The following is a 25,000-nucleotide window of genomic DNA, read 5'->3' as shown; positions in this document are numbered from 1 at the left end:
AAAGGCATAAACTGACAGGGAATCCACTTTCTAAGCTTGTTTGTGGGGAGTACTTGTGCAGAATTTGTCCAATTGGTAGTTCTGGGGGGAAGCAAACAGGTCTACTTCTGGGCTCCCCCATCTGTTTCTCAACATGTTGAATATCTCTGGTTCCAGTTTCCACTTGTGTGGGTCCGTGAGATTTCTGCTTAGTTCGTCTGCCAGTGTATTTAGCTTTCCTGGCAGGAACTGAGCCTGTAGGTGCACTTGGTAGCCCAAGGCTAGTCTGCAGAGAGGGTATGAGTGGGTTTCCCCCTGCTTGTTTATGTACCACATAACAGTGGTGTTGTCTGTCTTTACCATTAATTGTCCTGGAAGAATGTGGTCCTTGAAGGCTGTCAGAGCACTCTGTACAGCTAACATTTCTTTTTGATTGATATGCAGGTGCATTTGACTTGGGTTCCATTTGCCCTGAATGCACTTCCCTGCCAAATGTGCCCCCCATGCCTAGTCTGATGTGTCTGTTAGGGCTTGGGCAGCAGGGGGTAGAGTGAATGGAAGTCCCATGTTTTGGTGGCAGGCCTCTGCCCACCAATGGATCATTGCTTCTAGATCCTGAGAATGTTGACACCATAGACTTTTTAGATACCACTGTAGTTTCCTCATATGCAGTCTTGCATATGGAATTAGGAGAATGCAGGAGGCCATGAACCCCAAGCCTTGTAGTATTTTCCTTGCAGATAGCAGGGTCTTTGTGGCCAGTAGTTTGAAGTAGGCTGTCAAATGAACTTGTTTCTCTGGCGTGAGGAAAGCCATCTGGGAAGTTGTGTTCAAGCTTGCTCCCAGGAATACAATTTGTTGGCAGGGTACAAGATGCAATTTCTTTTCGTTTATGGTGTACCCCAGAGAAGTTAGCAATTTTTGTACAAACACCAGATGATTCAATAGTATGTCCCGGCTTTCTGCCTGAATTAGACAATCGTCCAGGTATGGGTATATCTGAATATTTCTTTGCCTGCAAAATGCAATGACTGGAGCTAGGCACTTTGTGAATACCCTGGTCGCAGAATAGAAGCCAAAGGGCAGTGCAGAAAACTGCTTTGAAGTGTAGGTATCTTCTGCAAGATTCCCTGATTGAGATGTGCAGGTAAGCTTTCTTTAAATCCAGTGTTGCCAACCAGGCATCCTTGCCTAGCACAGGACGCAACTGGTGAAGAGATAGCGTCTTGAATTTTGGGATCACCAAAAATGTGTTTAGTATGGAGAGGTCCCAGATGGGACGCCAGGAGTTGTCTTTTCTGGGCACCATGAGTAGCAACCTTGTCCCCTTTCCTCTTCTGGGACAGTTTGAATAGCCCTGATACTTAAGAGGGAGGGAACTTGCTTTTGAGCCTCTGTCCACTGATTTGGGTGTAGATTTGGCCAACTGTTTACGGTGGGTAAGGTATGAAAGTGGAATTTGTATCCTTGGGAAACTTATTTGTCCTGGGTAATGAGTTCCCAGTTTTTTGCCTGCAGAGCAATCTTTCCCCCTAAAGGAGCAGTCAGTTGAGCAGGGCTTGGAAGCTTTAAAGTTGTCATTGAGACAGTTTACCATAGGGGGGAGTCTTACTACTCCCTGTTTTGGAAGTGGGAGCCCCTCACTGCTTAGTCCTGTGTGTACCTTGAGACTGAAGCCTGGGTGTTCTGCTGGTTCTGTGTTTGGACTGAGAAGGCCTGGAAGAGGCAGGAAAGGACCAATTCTTAGAGGGCCAATGCCTACTAAATCTGGGGGCTGTACTTGCAGGAAATCTTTAACAGTTTGCATAGATTTAGCTCCCCCCCATCCTTTTTAAGTACTTCTTTTGCTTTGTTGCCAAACAGGTGGTCCTGGTTTAAGGGAGCATCCAGCAATTTAGCTTTAACATGATCTGACAAAGATTGCTCTTTAAGCCAAGCATGCCTTCTAAGTACAGACCCAGTGACAGCAGCCCTGCAAGATGCCTCTAGTGAATCAAAACCACATTGCAAAGTAGGTTTACCAACTTGTTCAGCAGAATGCATTAAATCCTGTAAATATTTATTTTCAACACAGTCAGGAATCAACATAATTTTCTGTTCAAGCAATCCAATAATATGCTGCTGATACTTTTAACATATGAAACTGGCAGTTTAAGGCCCTAATGGTCAAGGTTGCAGCAGTGTATACCTTCTTACCCCATCTATCCAGCACCATGGACTATCAGAGGGGGTAGGATTTTTGGCAGTAGTAGCCTTAATGTCCTTGGGTCCCTGTGAAATAGTCCCATGGTCCGCAGTAGGTTTTTTAAAAAGGAACTTGTGAGAGTCAGGAACCCTGTAATATCTATTTGGTTTTCTGGGAGCAGGAGGTAAAGAGTCACAGGCCAAGCTAGATTCTGAAAAAGCATCATCAATGTCCAGTACAGGGGGATAGCTAAAGGCCTGTGTTGGGGCAGGAGTAAGAAATCCCCAAGCCTCTTTTTAGAGTCAGAGTAATCCTGGCTTTCCCAGCGAAAATGCTCCCTAAGAGTATGCAAGATTTCACCAAAAGAGAAATCCTCTAGAAGGGAAGCAGCGGGGATAGAAACCTTTGCATCAGAATCCTCATAGGTAGATAAGGGTAAATCCTGGTCATCAGAGGAAACAGAAATTTCAGAATCCTGATCAGAAGAATCATAAGCAAACTCAGTCCTAGGTCTCAGAGGGGTAAGGTTGTCTTCCCCTGATTAAAGTAATAAAGGTCTTTCTGCCATTCTTACTTGTTTTTTAGGCATACAGGCCTGACCGTGCGGTCTGGTCATCGGTTTTCTAGGCATGGATCGGGTTTTAGGCCTTGAAAAGAAGATGGCGTCTGTTTAATATGCAAGTCAGTAGGCCTGAATACACCCTCAGAAGCCTGCACAGTGGCTCCAGACCCATCCAAGGTAGAGACATCTGCAGGTTCCACAGTTGAAGCATCTCATGGCATACCGGACTCTGAATGGGTCTCGGTAGAGACCTGCGAATCTGAAGTAGCGGGTACCAGGGGCTGCGAAAGCACCTTACTGAGTACCAGTGAACTGGTGACCAGCTTAGGAGAAGGGTCGGCAGCTTTGGAACTTTGCGGTCTGTCTCTAACTTTATCTTTGCGTTTTTTTGGAATGTCTGTAGTCGGGTGGCTTGCCAAAGCCATATCTGGGTAATTGAACAGAGTACCAAAAAATTTAGAATCATAAATATACAGACGATGAATAGTTTGTTGCTTAAATAAGGCACAAAACTGACAGTGAGGTACGTTGTGGTCAGGGCCTAGGCAAGGAATACAGTACGAATGAAAATTTTTATGAGGTATTTGCTTTCCACAAGAAATACAATTACTGACTTTTACTGACATTGGTTTAGAGCAAGAAAAATTTTCCCCAAAGGGGTACTTAGCTTAGATGAAGACTTCGGTTCTGAAACTCGAAAATGAAAATTTCAGGAGTCGGCCGACCGGCACTTGCGAACTACTCCTGCTTCGGCACCGAACGGAAAGAAAGACTAATGTAATGGCATCGGCTGCATGCTTTATACCCCTGACTACCTGACGTCATGGAAAATGACAGCAACCGATGCAGGACCCAAGACTTTGATAATCAGGCCGACTTAGGGCTAATGCAAGCAGATAACCCAAATGTGATGACTGCAACAGTGAAACACAAAGAACATCCATGATTCTTTCACTTACTGGATTTTCTTGAAGTGTTAAGCTGCCCGTTTAGCTGTACTACGCCTCACACAGTGCTGTGAGAATGTAACATTAAAAAGGAGATCCTTGCAACCCTGAATACAAGGGGTCGCTGCACTGCAAATATGAGTCTGAGATCAGGGAAAAAGTATAAACTTGAGGATATGTCCCCCATGACATAGCATGGCAGGAAGAACAGCTCTAGTGTCCTGAAAGATGACACACAGTCACGTGGCTCCAAATCATCAAGATCCAGTAAGATGTCCTCAGCATGTTCCTTGGCAATCAGAGCTTGTGCCAAAGCAGATGCGGCACATGCCCAACTGGCATTTGCTGAAAAAGAAGCCATTATGATGCGACAGAAGGCAGAATTGGAAGTTAACTTCATATTCTTCAGTGCCAGAGTGCAGCTGCTGCAGCAGCAGAGGCCGCTGTTTACCTAGAAGCAGATTCATCAGTAAGAGATAACTCACTTAGAACTAGAAGTCCTAGAGAAACCTCTCTCCTCTGCTGCTGAACGTACAAGTGAGTATATCCAGAAACTTACTAGTATGCATGCAAGCCAGCAGTCACTTAGGAGTATGCAAGGAGAATCCAGCCCAAAGCCAGCAGACGTCCCGAGTATACCGTTAGTCTTGTGATGTCAGCAGTGTCAAACCAACAAAAGAATGAGCTCCTTAGAAATGGAAATCCAGGACTCCCACTACCACAGCCTAAAGATTACATGCCTGAACACCAAAACATACAAGATGTCACACAGTATCTTACCTGCAAAGAAATGGTTAACTCGGGTTTCATCAAGTTTGACGACTGTCCAAAAAACTATTGGGCATGGAAGTCCTCCTTTCTGAGTGCAACTAGAGACTTAAATTTGGCGGCTGCAGAAATGCTGGACTTAATAATAAAATGGTTGGGTAAAGAGTCAGCAGAGCATGCAAAAAGCATGTGTAGAGTGCACTTATTTAACCCTTTGGCAGGACTTAACATGGCATGGCAGAGGCTAGAAGAAAGGTATGGTTCACCTGAAGCAATTGAAGGTGCTCTACTGAAAAATCTTGAAACCTTCCCCAAGTTTAGCAATAAAGTCAATACAAAATTACAACTGGGCGATCTTCTTCTAGAAATAGAGTGTGCTTAAGAGGAGGGCTATTTGGCAGCCTTTCATATTTAGACACTGCTTGTGGTACTAATCCAATAGTGGAGAAACTACCATATACCTTGCAACAAAAGTAAGCACATGTTGGAGCGAAATACAAAGAGGAAAATGGAGTAGCTTTTCCCCCTTTCTTTGTATTTTCTAGGTTCGTTCAGCAGCAAGCAAAGATTAGGAGCGACCCCAGCTTTGCCTTCATTAGTAGCAGTAATCTGCCATCCAGACCAGAAAAGCCTTCCAGACCTCATGGTAACACTTCTGTGTTCACACACAAAACAGTTGTACCTTCAAGGGCCACAAACTGTCAAGACAGCAGCAAGGTGAGCCCTACCGAATGTCTTGATAGGCAATGCCCAAATCACTGGAAGCCTCATCCTCCGAAAAGGTGCAAAGGGTTCAGAGGTAAGCCTACTGAGGAGAGAATGTCCTTTCTTAAACAAAATGGCATCTGTTTGGAGTGCTGTGAATCTACTAAGCATATAGCTAAAGACTGTAAAATATCAGTCGAGTGCACAGAATGTGGCAGTGAGAAACACATAGCGACCTTACACCCTGATCCACCTCCACAACCAGCAGGGATGGTAGAAGCCAGGAAAGATCAGGGCAGGAGTAAAAAGAGGATTCCCCTTCTTCAGTGATGTCTAAGTGCACTGAAATCTGTGGCCAAGGTAAAAATCCACGGTCATGTTGTAAAATCTGTTTAGTCACTGTGCATCCCACCAGGAAAAAAAGAGACAGCAGTGAAGATTTATGCAGTTCTTGATGAGCAGAGCAACAAATCACTTGCAAGGTCAGACTTTTTCAATATCTAACATTAAAACAATTGCAGCTCACTATACTCTAAAGACATGCGCAGGCATTATGGAAACTGCAGGCAGAAGAGCCATATACTTTGTTACTGAATCTTTTGATAAGGAAAAGCGATTCCTATTACCTACACTGATGGAGTGTGACATACTTGATGACAAGTCAGAAATTCCTTCTCCAGAGGTGACTTATCACCCTCACCTGCCCAACTGCTCACCTCATTCCAGCCATTAATTCTGGTGCTTCGATCCTTTTGCTTCTTGGAAGAAACATTTTAGAAGTACACAAAGTGCATGAGCAAATTAATGGACCAGTCAACGCCCCTTATGCTCAGAGACTTTACTTGGGGTGGGTCATTGTAGGAGAAGTTTGCCTGGGATCAGCTCACCAGCCAAACAGCATCAGTTCCTTCAAGATGTCTGTGTTAACAAATGGCCGAAGACAGTAAAGCACCTGCACATACGGCAAGTGCACGGCTCAAACCAATAGAACCAAACCAAAAAAAGAGCCAGCACAAATCCTGTTGGAAAATAAGTGTATTAAAAAAATACACAATATACACCATAATAACAGACTGCATATACATATTCAAAAAACAAATTACACAGACCGGTTTCGGCTAAACAGCCTTACTCAGTGTAACAAAAATAGTAAAGACCATTCCATTCAAAAGCAGGCCATGAATATATAGGCGTACGATTAGGGCAGAGACGAATGAGAATAATACACAAATTAAATCATCAAAACTAAACCTGAAGAAAAAAGCCCACCCAGTTTGACAATCCATTTTTTTTTAATGTCCAAACCTTGATGTAAACCAGCTAAATCATTGTTTTTGTGCACAATACAATCAATAGTAAATTTAAACGAACCAGTCTGATGATTACACATATGCTTATATGCTTATATAGTGCACTAGTTGGTTCTGTATCCTAATATCACTCAAGTGTTCACTAATTCTAAGCCTGAAAGGCCTGGAAGTTTGTCCCACATAAAAAGCTTGACAAGAGTAACTAGCCAAGTAAATAATCAAGTTGAGCTGCAATTGCCAAAAAAATCTATGTCATAAAGCCTTTGAAGTGTTTTTACTAGAAAAACAAGTGGTTTTATATATGTATGAACAACTTTAGCAATGACCACACAGATGACAACCTACTAACTTCTGCCCAGTGAAGGTCCCAGAGATTTTCAGAACCACATCTTACCCGCCTCTCCGATTCCTGGAGAAGGTTCGTCGAGGGTATAAACTTGATTTCCATGGCAGACAGTCTTGCCATTCTGTTCATTGCGGGTAAGTGTCTCCTTAACTGATGGCCTAAACAAGAAGTGCCATTGAATGGGGCATTGATAAAGGAAGTCTTAAAATGCTCTGCAAAGTTCAGATGCACCCAGGCATGTGTTCTTAAGGCAATGCCTGAACCAGCTGCTCGTGAGTTGCCTTCCACTGTGAGAAATATCAACCGCATTGAAGTTTTTGATATGGATAAGACAGTGGCCAGTTGTGAGGATGTTCTTTTGAAATCCTCTGCAGACATGGACTCGAATATTCGATAACGCTTGGGTCAAATCTCTAAAGTCTAAAAAAGTGTGCCAGGTAGTTTAGCAACCTCAGGGCAAAGTTTACCATTGGAAAGCTTTTCAAATCTGTCCAAAGTTCTAGACTCCATTTGGTGGATAGCCAGCGGAGTTCTGTTCTGCTAGCTCTTTCTTTTTGGCTGCCACACTACTACAGCATCAACCAGGTCTCCTTTGCTCCAGTGAGGTCTTTCAGATCAGCTAAAATTTATTGGGTCTCTTCCAATTCCTTCCAAGCCCAGCGGGAAACTAAATTGACTAGTTCATCCGCTGGGGTGGGGTAACCCAAGACATAGATGGGCCAGAACCAAAAGCTTCCAAAAATACCAATTCTTCAGGAGAGGGACTTTCAAAAGACCACTCACCTTTTTGATTAAGGATCTCTAAAATAATCTCCAAAGGAGATATCATCCGGTAGCAATCTGAGGGACCCTTCTTCCTCAAAATTGGTATATCCTCCATGACAGACTCCATCAGAGAGTCTATCTGCCTTGAGGGGTAAATTTTCTGTACTGGAACTGTCCGGACACTTGCTGGAACTAGCTGTTCCTGTGGAGTAGGTCTGATCGACTAAAAGCTTGAAACCAATGAGTGAAAAGGGGTAGGATCTGAAAAATGAGAACGAAGGGAAAAAAATTAGCGAAATCCAAAAGGAGTTTATATATATATATATATATATATATATATATATATATATATATATATATATATATATGTACAGACATACCCTGTTACAAAAAAAGGGTAAACAGAGGAAAAAAGAATACCAGCGATAGTACAAAAATTTACTATTGAGCAGAATAGTAGAAAAAAATAGTTGGTATCAGAAAATTATTTAAAAGCTCCTAACAACCTGCGAAAATAATTACGAGGGAGGAAAGCAAAAATTTAAGATAAGGTCAAGTTACCTCATGGGAAAGAAAAAAAAAAAAAACACCATTACAGCTGGTGAGAGGAACCTGCATCTGTTCATGATGGCAGTAAATGAGATCTGAGGTAATGGTGATGGAATGGTACATTATGGATAGAGGGAGGAGCTTGTGAGCTGGATTCGAAGTCTGGAATATGCAGCCGAGTCGGATCCAAGGATCGTATCTGAACCCATGGGTTGAGGAAGAATGAAAAGGACAACTTCAGATCCAAGGGATACATAAGTGAATAAGTAAAATTAAAACAAAACATAAAAGCCTTTCACAAGATTCACTAGTAAGAAATTGCATAAATTATAATGTTCCATAAACTGCAAAATCTATCCAATTATTGTTCATTCTTGCATTATTTTTTTTTCTTCAGTTGAAAACAGCTGCAATGAATAAATCAAAAAGTATTACTTACCTCCTCCTCATTTTCAAGTGCATCTGCTTGAGCAAGTCGGAAAAGACAGTCATAGACAGGATTGACCAAAGCCATCATTGGCATGTTGTTAATCTATAAACAAACAAGAAAATAATGCCCATAACTTGGAAGAATTCAGAGTTCAACATGGAACGTAATATTTACACAAAATGGAAGTTATGTGCTTACCAATAAATGACAGATCCATGTTGTTTCTATTCATCTATCTCAATCAATGGGTTATCAGATCTGACATCAGCCATTCCCAGAATCTTCACACTTGAGTTCTGCCTACTCTAGCCATAAGCTTCTACTATAGCACTCTTCTTACACAGAGTTTGCCCCCTGAAGACAACCCCTGAACTAATATGAATTAAAATCATGACAAAGAAAAAGGAAGACCCGGAAGAGAGGACAGCAGGAAGTGATCCTCATGTACAGGTTTGGAGGCTGGACCACCAAGGTCAATGGAGGGGGCATGGAGGGAGGGATAGTCGAGATGGATGTATCTAGACAACATGGATCTATTGTTGTGGCAAGTACACAATTTTCATATCCAGTGTTTTTCAACCTGTGGGACAGAATCACCATCCAGAAAAAAAAAAAGGTTGTAGGAGAAAATGTGGAACCAAAAGAAGCTGTATATCTAGACAGTATATCCACTTTGTAAAGTTACACAAAGGTATGACTATTATTCAGTTGAAGCCCGAGTGAATAATGCAGCTGTGGTTGCTACAGCCCTTGTAGACTGACCTTTAGGTTTCACAGGTAAAGGAATTCCTTTCAAGGAGTATGCAAAAGAAATACAATCTGACAGCCATTTGGATAGGGTCACTTTGGAAGCAGTCTTGACAACTCTTCCCTTATAACAGAAAAAGTACAGTTTTGTACCTACCATAAATGTAGATGTTCGAGTGCTAATACAGCTGCAGTAATCACAGATGGGTTTTCTGCCGTCAGGCGGGTCCTCGGTCGGCCGAATTCCAAAGTCTAGGTCCGGCGTTGGTTGTCGTCGCTTTCTTTTTTGACGTCAGTGCGACAGGGATATATAAGACACAGGCGATGCCATATTCTTCAGTCTTTCTTGCCCCAGATGTCAGGTGCCCCCAGAAGGAAGGCAATACATAAATTATATATATATATATATATATATATATATATATATACATATATATACTCAAGCAATGCAATATAATAAAAAATCAGTAGTTGCAAGCAAATACACCATAGAAGGATAACCCAAATTAGGTTGTATGAGGAGGTGTTAGCCACTAGGCCTTTACCAAGAGGGGAAGGAGGGAGGGAAACCTGTACTGCAGCTGTATTAGCACTCGAACACCTACATTTATGGTATGTACAAAACTGTACTATGTTTATCGTGCATACAGCTGCAGTAATCACAGATGGGTAGAATCCTGAAGCTACGCACAGGGTGGTAGGCACTAGGTGGAACTGGGAGCAGCCAGAATGCCCTGCAACACAGCAGTGGCAAAGCCTGCTCTAGTTTTGGAATATAAAGGCAGGTAGTAGTGTTTTGTGAAGGTATGCACAGAACTCCAAGTGGCTGCCTCCAAAATATCTTTGGTAGGGACTCCTCTGAGGAAGGCTGTAGAAGTAGCTGTGGCCCTTGTAGAGTGGGATCTGATGCCTGTAGGAACAGGTTTGCCATGAAAGGAGTAACAAAACCGTATGCAATGGCCTATCCATTTTGAAATTGTTTGGAAATTGGCTTTCCTTGAGCTCCTACAGCATAGGACACAAAAAGTTGTTCTGATTTCCTGAAGGGCTGTGTTCTGTCCAAATAGTAACGTAGCTGTCTATGGATGTCTAAGGAATGTAGCAGCCTTTCCCCTTTGTTTTGAGGATTGGGGTAAAAGGTAGGTAAGTGTATGGCCTGATTTAAAGCTACCCTGGATACTACCTTAGGCATAAATGAAGGGTTGGTTCGTAGGGAAACCCTGTCCTGATGGAAGATGAGAAAGAGCTGCACAGCCATGAGGGCTTGTAGTTCCGAAACCCTACGAGCTGAGGTAATGGCCAGAAGGAAGGCTGTTTTCCAGGACAAATATTGCAAATCTGTAGAGGCAGCTGGTTCAAAGGGAGGTAATGTTAATTTTTCTAGAATGTAGTTAAGATCCCAGGCTGGTATTGGTTGTTTCCTTGGAGGTCTTATATTCTTAGCTCCTCTGAGGAACTGTCTTAAAAGTGGGTGAGAGAATAAGGGTGGATCAGTGTTGTATTCTGCAGAAATGGCTGAGGCATGAATTTTGATGGAGGAAAATGAAAGTCCACTGTTTAACAGCTCAGCTAGATACTGTAATATCTGAGGCAAATTCAGTTTTCTATGATCCTGGCCTTTTTTCTCATTCCAAGCGCAAAAACGTTTCCATTTTGCGGAGTAAGCCTTTCTAGTAGATGGCCTTCTGGCCTCCAAAATGACATCCTGCACCTCTTTGGAGAGTAGGGTCTGTTGTGGGGTTAAGGAATTTTCCATGCAGCCAGATTGAGAGTTTTCAGCTAACTGTGAAGAATTTTGTAGCTGTGCTGAGTCAGTAGAAGAGGCATTAGAGGTAGGGTCCAGGGAGGAGTATGTGTTAGGCTCCTCAGGAGTGGGTACCAGTGTTGTCTTGGCCAGTCTGGAGCAATCAGTATCATCTTCGGTCTGTCTGCTCTTGCTTTCAAGAGCACCTTGGGCAGAAGTGGCAAAGGTGGGAAAGCGTAAACTGTCCATGTTGCCCAACTGAAAGAAAGGGCGTCCACTCTCCAGGCCTTTGGATGAAAGGTCCTTGAACAGAACTTTTTCAATTGATGGTTCCTGTGGGAGGAGAAGAGATCTATGTCTGGTCTTCCCCACGCTTGGATTATCTTTGTAAACACTTGAGGATGCAACTTCCATTCATGTGGATCTGTCATATTTCTGCTTAGATTGTCTGCCAGCGTGTTTTCCAATCCTGGCAAGTACTGTGCTTGAAGTTAGATTTGCCATTCCAGAGCCAAGTTCCAAAGCAACATGGCTAGCCTGCACAGGGGGTATGAATGTGTTCCACCTTGTTTGTTTATGTACCACATTACTGTGGTGTTGTCTGTTCTGATCAATAATTGCCCTGGATGCAGGAGGTCCTTGAAAATTGTAATTGCATTTATCACTGCTAGCATTTCTTTTTGATTGATGTGAAGGTGCTTTTCCTTTTGGGACCATTTGCCCTGAATGCACCTGTCTGTCATGTGCGCCCCCCAGGTGTAGTCTGAGGCGTCTGTTGTGATGACTTGATTTGCTTGAGGCTTGCAGAATGGAAGACCTGTGTTTGTTTGGCATGCTTGGGCCCACCATAGAAATTCCTTTTGCAAACCTGGAATTATTGGTATTATTGTTTCCAAACTGTGGCTGTGTTGAGACCATAGGTTTTTTAGGTACCATTGAAGTTTCCTCATATGCAACTTTGCACATGGGATTAGAAGAATGCAAGATGCCATGAAGCCCAGAGCCTGCAGGATTTTCCTTGCAGTGAGCCTGGTACAATTTGCTAGTATTTTGAAGTAATGAGTTAGTTGCCTTGTTTTTCTGGCGTAAGATAGGCCATCTGGGTGTTTGTGTCCAAGTTGGCAACCAGGAAAGTTATTTTCTGAGATGGTGTTAGCCTGGATTTCTCCTTGTTGACTGTGTATCCCAGAGAATTCAATAACCATGTTACATAAGCCAGATGTTCCAGAAGTAGGTGCTTGTTGTCCGCTTGGTGCTTGTTGTCCGCTTGGATCAGGCAGTCGTCCAAATAAGGGTAAATTTGTATCCCTTGAAGTCTGCAGTAGGCAATTACTGATGCCAGGCATTTCGTAAATACTCTGGGCGCAGTAGATAAGCCAAAGGGCAATGCAGAGAATTGATAGTGGATTGAACCTGCAAGAAATCTGAGGTATCTTCTGCAGCTTTGTCTGATTGGGACATGCAGGTATGCCTCCTTGAGGTCCAATGTTACCAGCCAAAACTCCTTGCCCAGCATGGGAAGAAGCTGCTGTAATGTGAGCATCTTGAATTTTGGTACGAGTAGAAATGTGTTTAGGATGGATAAGTCCAAAATGGGTCTCCAGTCGGTTCCTTTCCTTGGTACCAGGAAAAAGTCTGGAATAAAAACCCTGACCTTGTTCGTGAGTATGTACCTCTTGAATAGCTTTCATGGCCATAAGCTTTGAAATTTGTATTTGAGCCTCTGCCCTTTGATTGTGTGGCAGGTTCGGCATGCCTCTCATTTTTGGAAGAGTGTGAAAGTGAAATCTGTAGCCTCTGTTTATAATGTCCAGGATCCATTTGTCTGTTGTGATAATATGGCAATTTCTAGTTAATAATGCCAGCTTTCCTCCCAAGGGTGCTGCCAGCTGAGACTTGCTTGGCATGGGAAGGGGGAAGTCATTGTGTTTGTTTCTTGTATTGCTGTGCACTGTCTTCGCCACCTCTTGTTGCTGGAGTTTGCCACTGTCTGCCTCTATATGATCCTTGAAGTTGTCCTCTGCCCCTTGTGCGCCTGTATCTACCTCTTTGTGGCTTGTCCGTGGCTGGAAAGGACCAGTTCTTTGCAGGCCAACTTCTGCTAAAACGTGGTGGTTGAACCTGTAGAAAACTTTGACAGTTTGCATAGATTTAGCTTTTTCTTCCATTTTCTGTAGTATCTCCTCAGCATTAGTACCAAATAGTACATCCTTTTGTAAAGGAGCATCTAGTAGCTTAGCTTTAACATGGTCAGGCAAGGTTTGTTCTCTAAGCCAGGCATGTCTACGAATGACTGATCCTGTCACAGCAGCTCTACTTGAGGCCTCTAGGGCATCATAGCCACATTGTAAGGTGTGTTTACCCACTTGTTCTGCACTATGCATCATATCCTGCAACTCCTTCAAATCTGGTTGTTCAGGTTGAGACATTTTATTTCTTAATTGTGATAACAGAAACTGCTCATATTTAAGCATATGGAACTGACAATTTAAGGCCCTCATGGCTAGGGTGGCCGAGGTATATACCTTTTTTCCCCACCTTTCTAAGGATCTAGACTCTCTTTCGGAAGGTAGTGGATTCTTAGCAGTGGAGGCCTTCATTCCCTTGGGGCCTTGAGAAATGGTTTCAGGGTCAGCATTATGGCTTTTGTAAAGAAATTGGTGAGAGGTAGGCACTCTGTAGTACCTATCAGGCTTGACTGGGGCAGGAGGCAGGGAATCCGGATTTAGGCAAGCCTCCGAGTAAACATCATCAAGAATGTCCAAGACCGGAGCTATCGCCAGAGGTCTGTGCTGAGGTAACAAAAGAAATTCCCTAAGTCTTTTCTTGGAATCAGAAAAGTCTTGGCCTTCCCAATGGAAGTGTTCCCTCAAGGTGTGCAAGGTTTCTCCAAAAGAGAAATCCTCTGGGGGGAGATACAGAAGGAATGGACTGCTCAGCATCCGAATCTTCAAAAGGGGAGTACGAGTGTTCCTCTTCATCAGAATGATCTGAAAAAATGGAATCCTGGTCAGAAGAAGGAGAAGCTTCCTCCACTCGGGGTCTCTTGTCTGGAGGGGGCTGGGAACCCCTGATAAGAGTAATTAAATCCTCAGCCATTTTTAGCATCTGCTTTTTAGGCATGGGGCCTGGAGATGAGCCCTGTGCAACAGGCCTCTTGGGATGCATGGCTGATTTGGACTTAGTAAAGGCCTTAATGGAGAAGGAAGATGAGGGTCTAAAAACACCATGGGTGGAAGTGGACCTATCCACATTAGGAGGCTCAACACTCACAGTGGCTTCGGTGGTTGTAGTCTGGGTATGGGCCGAGGTACCTGCGGTCACGGTTACAGAGGACACAGCCAAAGAAGTGTCGTCGGTAGTCAGGAGCTGCGTAGGTGCCTCGCTGAGAACCGGACCACGTGTAACCGGTTTTGGCGTGGTGTCGGTCTTTGTCCTTGCGTTTTTTGGACAAAACGGTAGTCGGAGTATCCGACGACATTTTATAATCAAAGGTTTTACCAAAAAAGTGCTGGGCGAACTTCGCCTGACGCTTAATAGTGCATTTATTGAAAGTAGCGCAAAAGTGACAGGCCGAGACGTCGTGGTCTGGGCCTAAACAAGGTATGCAGAGGGAATGGAAATCCTTATGCGGTATTTGCTTCCCACAAGAAATACAATTGTTAACTTTGTCTGACATCGGTCTGAGGCAAGAAAAGATTCCCCAACGGGGTACTTCGCTTTAAAGAAGACTTCGGTTTCCAATTATTCGTAATTTCAGGAGCTGGCCGACCGGCACTTGCGAACTCCTTCTGCTTCGGGCACCGCGCGGCAAAAAAGACTGAAGAATATGGCGTCGGCTGTGTCTTATATACCCCTGTCGCACTGACGTCAGGAAAGAAAGCGACGACAACCGACGCCGGACCTAGACTTTGGAATTCGGCCGACCGAGGACCCGCCTGACAGCAGAAAACCCATCTGTGATTACTGCAGCTGTATGCACGATGAACATCAAACAGTTGGTCAGATTTTTTTTAAACATCCGGTCCTGTCCAAACAGAATCTAAGCTGTCCATGAACATCCATACAATGAAGACAATATTCTCTCTTGCTACTGAAATTTGGAAAGAAATCTGGCAAACAAATGGGCTGGTTCAAATTAGATCCAGAAGCAACTTGGGCAGAAAGCTACCTTAAGAACTAAAACCATCCTTCATTATGAAAAACCAAGTAAGCCACCTTAAGAACTAAACCATCCTACAGTATGAAAAATCAAGTAAGGCATACAGAAGATGAAGTTAGAAAAACCTTCTTGGCTGATGTGACAGCCACCAAGAGGAAAGTGTTTTCCCATGATAAAAATGTTAAGGATACCACTGCTGATGGTACAAAGGGAGGTTTAGAAAGGACTTTCAGCAATAGAAAGAGGACTCAAGGAGGCACCAGGTCCCTGACCAGTGGGCACAGCAAAAATTATCGTCCAAGAAGATCTCAGAAAACTTGAGATCTGCCATGGAGGTTATTATCCCTGCCAACATGAAAGCTAGAAATAGCAATCAGCTGTACCTTAATACTCGAATAACCAAGATGAAAATGAAAAAGATGAGAAAGAAAAAGTAGATGAAAAGTCCAGAAGAGCATCTAAAGGTGCTAAAAAAAGGATCCAAATCCTTGGCAGAAGCCCAAATAGAAGCGTTTCTATTTACTAGCATAAACCTTCCTAGTGAATGGTTTCTGGGCAGAAGCCCAAATAGAAGCGTTTCTATTTACTAGCATAAACCTTCCTAGTGAATGGTTTCTGGGAAGAAGAAATTATGTGAGGAACTCTCTGGGAGAGCTAGGGATTCCTGGCCATCATAATAGGAGAAACCATATGGTCAACTTGAGGAAGCCAACTTTTGGGACCAGTAATCATGCAGGAAAAGCAAATCAGATCAGGAACTGGATCCAACACCCAAAGGTGGATGCCGAAGAGGAGACCAAAGAAAGGGGAACCAATCCTGTTGGGGACAAAATGGAGCAATGAGAATGACAGTCACTCTGCCATGGACCATCTTCTGAAGAAACTTGTTCAAGGGATTATAGGCATAGAGGAGACCTGGAGGCAAAGCATGCAGAAGAGTATTCCTTGGTGACTGTCCATCTGAAGATATTGAAGCTTAAAAACTGCAGCAGTGTGCTGGATGGGGAAACAAAACTACTACAGCACAAGGTTTCCCAGCAGCTGAAGATCTACTCAACTACCTTGGAATTCAAGGATTATTCATGAGGTAGAGTGTGTTCCTGCTCAAGCTGTCCACCAAGATGCTGGATCTCCCCAGTATGTGTGTTGCTATAAGAAACAGTTGAGAGGACACCACCCATTGCCAAACAGTCATGGCCTCTCAAAATAAGGGATAGTATACTGTTCCCCCTTGCTTGTTCAGATACCACACCACCGACATGTTGTGGGTCTGTATGCCAATCACACCCTTGGGCAGAAAGTCCTAAAATGCTTGCAACACTAGGAGGACCACTTTCATTTTCAAGACACTAACGTAAAGAATGGCCTTGCTCTTGGACCAGGTACCTTGGACAGTTCTCCTTGAAATGCCCCCACCCTTCACCACAGAAGAGAAGCATCTGTAGTCATTATTGCCTGGGGATGGGGGGGACGAAAAAAGGTCACTCCGCAGCAACTACGGGGGACTTGAGCCACTAACAAATATGGCGTCGACAAAGTACTGAACAGTCCTTAAGGGGACTCAGATAGCACCGCCGAATTGCAAGACACCACTGCAAAACCCTTATGTGGAATCTTGTTGCAAGAGGTACAAAACAAATAGCTACCATGTGGTCAAATAGATGAAACATTGAAGAAGCAGATGGTCTGGGAACATGCAGAATATATGGGAAGCCTGTAAGTGAAATGAACTTAGTCTTGACAATGGTAGCCTGACTGTTTGAGTGACCATATCCAAATGACACATGATAATCACTTTAACTGGCTCCAAACTGGACTTTTCATGGTTCACTGCTATGCCCAGGGATAGGCAAAGGTTGAGTAAGGAAAGTACAGTTGCGTACACTTTCCACAATGGACACAACTTAACATCCATGTGTCTATGCTGATGGCCTCCTAAGCTTTTTGTTGGACAGCCAAGTTGACCCAGAACTGCCTTCACACAGTGGCAGTCTAGCAATTCTTCAGGGGTTCTGCAGACAGCCCCTGCTCTGTGGGTGGCATCAGTTATGGTTATTCTTTGCCTCAAGGGTAACCTTTGCAAAGAGCATCCTGCAAAGGTTGCTGCGTTTTGCAAAAACAGGGATGCCTCCTGCTCTTCTGGTTACTGAACAAAGACCACAGATAGGTAAAGAAAAACTCCGGCAGACAGTCTTTCCATCCTGTTCACTCCCATAAGCATGCCCTTGGCCTTTGGGTCAAAAAGTGCATTAACAAAGGATGTTTTGAAACAGTTCACAATACTGCACAAGGGCATCCATGCATTATGATGCATGGCAATTCTGGTGACTGCCGCATGTAAAGTTCCATCATCTCTTCTGGACAGCAGCCTAGTGGAGACACTATACAAGAACTGTAGACTAGACTAGACAGCTGAGCCTCCAGTGTCTGATCACCTGGAGACTGTTCCTGAGTCTGGACTACCCTTGACACTTCAGCTATAAGGTACTGCAGAAGACATCAAGTGAGTAAGGTACTTCAGCGGACACAAAACAAAGGTGGGTGAAGTGTAGATGTACTTTCTCAAAATGATCTAGGGCCCTAGACTCCTTGTTAGGCAGATGGACTGGGGAAATTTCAGAAATGCCTTAATGGCTGCTGCAATCACAATCACATCCACAGCTGGCCCTTACTTCAGTGGGGTTTGTCCTATGGAGGGCCAAAACCTTATCAGATTTCCTGGAGAGTGGTTTCACCACATTGGGGTCTCTCCAACCCTCCAAAACACTAGTTCTGTAAGACCATCTGGGGTGTGGAACACCTAGGACATGGATGGGCCTGTACAAAAGACCTCCAGGAATACAGAGTCCTTTGTGAAGGGGGCTACTTTGGCCCAACCCCTATGTTGCCTCAATAATTCCATCAAACTGCCAAAGGAGATGTCAGAGTTTGGGACAGCCCTCCCCTCCATCAAGGGTCTGTCTCTTCAGTGAGGGATTCCTTTGGGGAAAGTGTTTCCTCTTGCAGTTTCTCTTCTCATGCCCCTCCCTAGTAGGGGAAGCAGAAGGGGACATGGAAGAAGCAGAGTACCCTGAACGCAAGGAAACTTGGGGACCTAAGGGCACAGGCTGTCCAGGAAGTGAATGGTGAATCTGCAGGAAGAGATCAAACAGAATGAAGAGTATCTGGAGAGAGTGTCAAAGCCCCCATCTCCAAATGGGAGAGAATCCGCTCCAGGACTCTGAAGGCTGGTACTGAAGCCCGACAGCCAGACCCAACTCTCCTATAATCCACAGACCCAAGGGAGAGATAGATATCCAGAGCCAACTTGATCAGCTCCAATGTCAAGACCAGAGCCGCACTGTCAGGTGCTTAAGTACCCAAGAGCAAGGATGATCCAGAGATCTTGAAGGTTAATCCCAATCCAGGGGTGCCGGCTCCCACAGCTAGCCTCTGAGGAGCCCCTGGCTCTGAAAACACTGGAGGAGTAAACAGCCCTAAGGATGCTGTTGGTATCCAAAATGGCCAATCTGTTAGTACCTGCAGATGGGAAGGCAGCGCACTTTGGCCGGACAGTCCCTGAACCGAAGGAACAAAGGAAGCCAACACATCAGGTCTTGGGGCCAAGGAGGCTGGGATAATATCCAAATGAATCTCAGCCGCAAGAAGGAAAATCAGTTGCTCCAGATTAGATGGGTTGAGGCTCCCAACAGACTGAAAAGAAAGAAAAAAAAAAGTTAAGGTGGCTTTGACGACCTCTTGGTAGATGTCAGACTTGAGATAAAGATCAAGGAGGGGGAGGGGATGGCCTCAAGGAAAACTCCATGGGAGTTATGGGACAAAAAAGGGGACCGTAGTCTGCACAAGGAAGCAGTCTAGTCTGTTATCAGAAAGGGGCTTGAAACACTAAAGGTCAGGGAGTTTGAAGACTCTGAAATCATAACTAGGTATTGGGGCAGGGTAAGCACGGATGTAGGGGTGGAAGTTCAGTGAAGCTTTGCCTCAGACAAACTCCTGGAAGATGACAGAAGTTTGCGACCCGATTGCTCCTTTTCACATGCCTTGGTATCTTTCTCTTTGAATCTTTCTTCTTCCTAGGTAAGGGACAGGAGGCAGAGGAAGATGCAGGCTTCAGGAGACCCTTCACAACAAGTCTGTCCAGTCTTTCGATAGCATAAATACTGAAGGCAGCACATGCCTTACAACTGGTATCTACATGGGAAGCACCAAGCAATACACACACTTGTTATAGGTATCCTGCAGAAGTAGTTTGTGCCCATACTACATGCACTTTTTGAAACCTGAATCCTTAAGAGTGTCCAGGCTAATAGGCAGTACTGCAACACAGAAACCCACAAAAACAGCAATAATTACATAAGTAATAACTGCCCTTGTACCCACCTATCTTAGAAAGTTCACATAAGCAAAAAAAGAGGTAAAGCAAACTTAGCCATTAAAATTTGAAAGGTTAAGGATCCAAAGAAAGGAAACGGTGCCAAAAAACACCACACTGCAGAAAATCTAATAAGAACAAACACCAAGACTACCACTACAACCCTGTATCTAAAGGAAACTGGGTAGAAAACAAGCAGATGAAAATTTTTTTGTTTGGAATACCCAAAGATATAGACAGGCAGAGCTAGCCATAGATGATCCAAACAGGATGGTTTCAAACAAGATCTGGACAGAGTGCTCTACCGCAGGGGCTGATGGGTAAAGAAGGCAGAGCTCTTAGTCTGAAGATTCTGAGAATGGCCGGTTTTGATCACAGTCAGATCTGTTAACCCACAGGTTGTGTCCAGATGGATAAAGACATCAGATCCAGCGTTTTTACTATAGTTTAATCTTAGCAGAGTAACACTGAAACTTCTAAGAATATCTTATACTGCAGATATCATAAATACAAAAACTGGGGCCATAAGCCATTACAAGGACTGGAGGATTTTGATTACGGTAAGAATCACCAGCAGTAATGTCTATACAATCATACTTTTAAAATAAGATGAGGGAAGCACATAAACAGAAGAAACAGTTTTGGTTTTCAGACAATAAGCAAAGGGTGGAAAAAAAAAAATAAAAGGGTTATGTACTTACCATAACTTGGAAATCTGAGCTATCCAGCATCATTATTCATTATAGATGGGTCTAGGATTCGACCACGGATCCAAGCCAGCAAAGTGAGCGACAGCTCCTGAGCTCGAGCTCCTCCTCTCCCCTTACTTCCTATTACCCATAATACTCCGATCAAGTTTGCTAAATGACCACCCTAACCCAGGAATAGTGTATCCGGCCACTTCATCCCTTCTAGAATCCCCTGATCAACAGAAGGAGGGAGATGGAGGGTGGGAACATGATGAAAAATTACACTGGAAAGCTCAGACTCCAAGTTATGGTTAACTACATAACCCTTGACCTGATGCAATAGGTGTCATTACTTATCACGGATGGGTCAGAAACCCCAGCTACCCAAATCCTGGGAGGCCACAAGGAAGACATGCAGGAGAACCAAAAGAGGCTCTACCCCTAGATACCAAATCCAACTTGTAATGTGTTACAAAGGTATGGGGGTTTGACCAAGTTGCAGCTGCACAAATGTCATCCAAGGACATCCTGGCCTAGAAAGCCGAAGACGCAGCCACTGATCTTGTAGAATGAGCTTTAAGAGGTCTGGGAAGATCCCTGTGATTGCTCTCGTAAACGTGTGCTATGCAAGAGACTATGCAATGAGAAATCAACACTTTGGGAATGGCCTCATCCCTCCTAACATGGGAGAAGGCCACAAAAAGCTGATCTGATTTCCGAAAATCCTTGATCCTCTAAGCAGAAACATAACTAACTGCCTATGGACATCCAAGCAATGAGGCGGATACTCCCCCTTTGTTGGAGAAATTGGGAAAAAAAAGACAGGGAGCTGGATATACTGATTTAGATTAGTTTAGTTTCTGAAGCCACCTTTGGAATGAAAGGAGGATTGGTTCCAAGAGAAGCCCTATCCTTATGGAAAACCATGCGGGGAGGTTTTATATAAACAGCTTTTAACTCAGAAACCCTCTTGGCAGAGACAACTGCCACCAAGAGGGCAGTCTTCCAAGACGGAAACTTGACTTCACATTTTGCAGCAGGTTTAAAAAGGGGGTTGAGTCAGGGACTGCAGCACCAAGGTAAGATCCAAAGGAGGAGATGGGTCTTTGAAGGGTGGCCTAAGCAAGAACACCCCCTTGAGAAAAAACATACAAAGCCTAGAAGAAAACATGGGACTAATGTCTAAATGGAAGTTGGAGAAAGCTGACAAATGCAACTTAATAGTCGAGAAACTAGCCCCTTGCTTTAACAGAGAAGAGAGAAAGGACAAGACATCCGAAATTGGAGTCAAAAGGGGATCCATATCCCTCTGACGAGCCCAAATAAAGAACTTCCGAGGGGGACCACATGCCTTGGACCATCCTTCTCTGGAAATGCCCTTCACCCCCCCCCCCCAACAGGAAGGCATCCGTGGTCACTGCGGCTTGGGGTGGCAGAAGAAAGAAGGGTCTCCCTAGCAAGAGCTCCTCGTTCTGGACCTACCAGCTCAAGTGCTGCTTGCAGACCCGGGAAATTTGCATCAGTGTGGACATGGGGAGAAGATGAGACTACCACGGTAACGCCAGGGTCCATTGGAGCAGGGGAACCAAATGAATAGCTGCTGCCATCAACCCAATGACCTGAAGAATGAGAAGCAGGGACACTGTCCACATCCAGAAGGAGATCCTGCTCCCGGATCGTGATTACTCTGCGCGGGGAAAGGGCTGCAGTCTCCGACACGGTCTATAAGAACTCCTATGAACTCCAGCCTCTGGCACGGAAGAAGGTGAGACTTTGGAAGATTGACTGCAATGCCCAGATCGAAAAAGGCTGTGTGTGAAGTCTGTGGCTGAGGTGAGACCAAAGGGCAGGGCTCTGAACTGATGACTGTCCCCCAGCCGGAAGTGCAGAAATCTCCTGGAGTGCCTGTCTATTTTTATGTGATAGTACACTTTCCTGAGATCTACAGAGCATATCCAGTCATCCATGCGCAGAGGCAGAAGAATGGGCTGAACAGTGACCATCTGGAACTTTGACTTCTTGACTGATAAATTCAGTTTGCTGAGATCCAGAATGGGAAGCAGGTCCCCTGTTCTTTTTGGCACTAAAAAGAAGCGACAATAATCCTAGTTGTTCTGTTGGCACTTTTTGGATGGCTCTTTTTTTGAAGGAGGTCTTGCACCACTGAGAATGCCAACTCCCTCTGGTGGGGTGAGATGTCTGGGAATGAATTTTGGAGTGGAGGGAGGAATCTAAGGGTATAAAGCATCCCCTGGACACAAAGTTTAGAACTCACTGGTCTGAGGTAATGACGGCCCAGGCCAGGTAGTGCAGGGAGATAAGACCCCTGATGGCCTCCGGGGCAGAACAGCTGGGTAGCGCTTCAGTAGCGCTGTGAGGGCTTCTCTGAGAAGGGTTTTCAGAAGCCGATTCTGCAGACCCCCTCTGCCCCTGGGGCAGCATCTACTATCTAATTCCCTTCGCCGGCCAGAAGAGGAGGATTCCTGCAGAGCGTCCTGGAGGGAAGACTGTGTCCTGTGAAACCATAGTTTCTTACTACCCCTCTGAGTCTTAGAGAAGGACCGTTGGGGAGTAGAAAACTTAATACCAACTGCTGACAAGGTATTACCCTCCTGCTCGCTGTGGGTCAATGTGTCCTTGGCCAAGGGACCAAAGAGTGTACATTAATTGAACGAGGCATTAGTAAAGGACTCCTTACACTTGTCTACAAACCCACAAAGATGAAGCCAGACATGACGCCCAATAGCAATGCCTGCATCCGCTTGTGAGGTGGCCTCGACAGCGTTCATCAACCTCATAGAGACATTAGCTTGGGAAGGGAGTGTGGATAGCTTCTGAGAAAACAACTTGAGGCTCTCCGGACAAAACTCCGAAAGGGAAGAGGAAAGTTAAAAAAAAAAATCCCTTTGCAGCCATGTAAAGTGTGCCATATAATTCGTAGACCTCAGTCTGAACATAGCTGAAGCATACACGGGCTTTCTGAACTGGTCAATTACCCTAGACTCCCTGTTAAGGGGATGAACAGAAAAGCTCTGCTCTGCGAGCTCTTTCTTGGTGGCTGTGGCAACCACAAAAGCATCTACCAAACACCCTTACTCCAGTACGGCTTGTCCTTGGGGGGGGGGGGGCTAAGGAACTTTTATATTTCTTGGGGACCGTTTCAACAGTGTCCGTCTCCTTCCACGCCCTGCTGGCAATGAGCTGGACTAACTCTTCCATAGGAGGAGACACCCAGGAATTAGACAGGCCCCACCCTGAACGCCTTCAGGAACAGAGACTCATCGGAGGACGCAGTGGGGGAAGACCAACTGCCTTGTTCTTTCAGTATCTCCAGAATGGTAGCCTGGGATCCCGTCCCCTTTCTCGAAGTACGTGTCTTCTGTAACAAACTCTCGAGGGGAGTCAAGGTGCTTCCTGTTGCACGTCCTCTTCCGAGGGTGCTCCTCCATTGTGGGCTCAGGGGAGGACTCTGGGGACCCCTATAGGGTTACACCCTTCTGAAGGTGATCTCGGGGGGGGGGGGTGACCCTGGACCAATGATGCAGTTTCGCCACCCAAGATTGAACCAGGCTGAGTAGAATCCAGAGCAGAGGAAAAGGCTGCTAACTGGAAATGGTACTCTCTATTGCCCAGAAGGCAGATGGACTGGATGAAGCTCCACCTTCCTCTCTGCCAGCCGAGACCAATTGGGGTGGGAGGGGGAACCCTGGCACAGTGCAGTCATATCGGCCCAGAGCTATCCAAGTCAGAGGCCCCCCCAAAGGGAAGGGAACGGTCCATAAACTCCGGACCAGATCCCACCCTTGATTGCTCCCGGGGATATCTCGGGCCAGAGACAAGGTCAACACAGTGGACAAGTGGGATGAGCCAGCCAGGGACCCAGGAGGTGTGGGGGTGGGGGGCACCACCCAACACAAACAGCCTCTCCTTAGACATGCTCTGACCCCGAACTCCCAGGAGTTTGGCAGAAGGAGAGATCAGATGTGGGTGAAATGCCCCTTGGCAAGTGGCTAGGGGATGGAAGCAGACCAAGTTCCATTTGGGCTTTGAGAGAGCTCATCATCATCTGGTCCATATCCGATGGGAACAAACTCCTGGTGGATCAAGAGGAGACTGAAGAGTGGCCAGAGTGCCTGCGGTCCCTGGAAGAGGACCTGCTAGACCTACTCGGATCCGAGAGCTTGAAGGTGGCTTAGAAATCAATAATTATGATAGGCTCCAAAGGAGTTGACGGACCCAAAGGCCTGGGCGGATCTGAGCGAACTTGCTTTCCTGCAGACGGATCCGATGAGGTTGTCAGAGCTGAGAGGGATCTCGAACCTGCTGTATCCAAAGACCTCCGAACATCAGAGGACTCTGATCCGGTGGGGGGAGCCGAGGCTTTTGGCACTGATGACCCCGGACCTGTGGACCCAGAGCACATGGATCTCACAGCCTGGGGGGTTTTGCAGGGGACTCCTGTGAAGAAGAGAACTTCCGCTTGGGATCTGGAGTGGCCTTGGAGTGGGAGCCTGAAACCAGAGGACCCCCATTAGCCAAACCTTTCAATACAAGTTTGTTCTTATGGTCTAGGAGAGCCTGGGATTGAATCCTGCACAGATGTTGCCTTCAATTTCTAAATGGGGCTCTCCTAGACAGTGGACGCACTTCTCATGCTGATCGGCAGGGGCAGGCTTCCGAACACATAAGGAGCAGCATCTGAACCCTGAAGGTTTCTCAGCCATCTAAAAAAAAAAAAAA

The 25,000-nt window shown here is 45.1% G+C and overlaps 1 protein-coding gene across 1 annotated transcript in view; it reads right to left on the bottom strand.

Moving 5' to 3' along the window:
* MIF4GD (MIF4G domain containing) overlaps positions 1–25,000 on the bottom strand; it is a 336,773-nt gene that overhangs the window by 23,944 nt on the left and 287,829 nt on the right. The window contains exon 5 of the mRNA XM_044085031.1: positions 8,556–8,648. Within this exon, the coding sequence (XP_043940966.1) occupies positions 8,556–8,648 (93 nt within the window). The remainder of the gene's footprint in view (positions 1–8,555; positions 8,649–25,000) is intronic.

Source organism: Protopterus annectens, chromosome 10.part0 (assembly GCF_019279795.1).
Source record: "Protopterus annectens isolate FY-2018-M chromosome 10.part0, PAN1.0, whole genome shotgun sequence".
NCBI lineage: Eukaryota > Metazoa > Chordata > Ceratodontiformes > Protopteridae > Protopterus > Protopterus annectens.
Note: the sequence above shows the minus strand (reverse complement) of the source record. Positions and strands in the feature narration are given on the sequence as shown.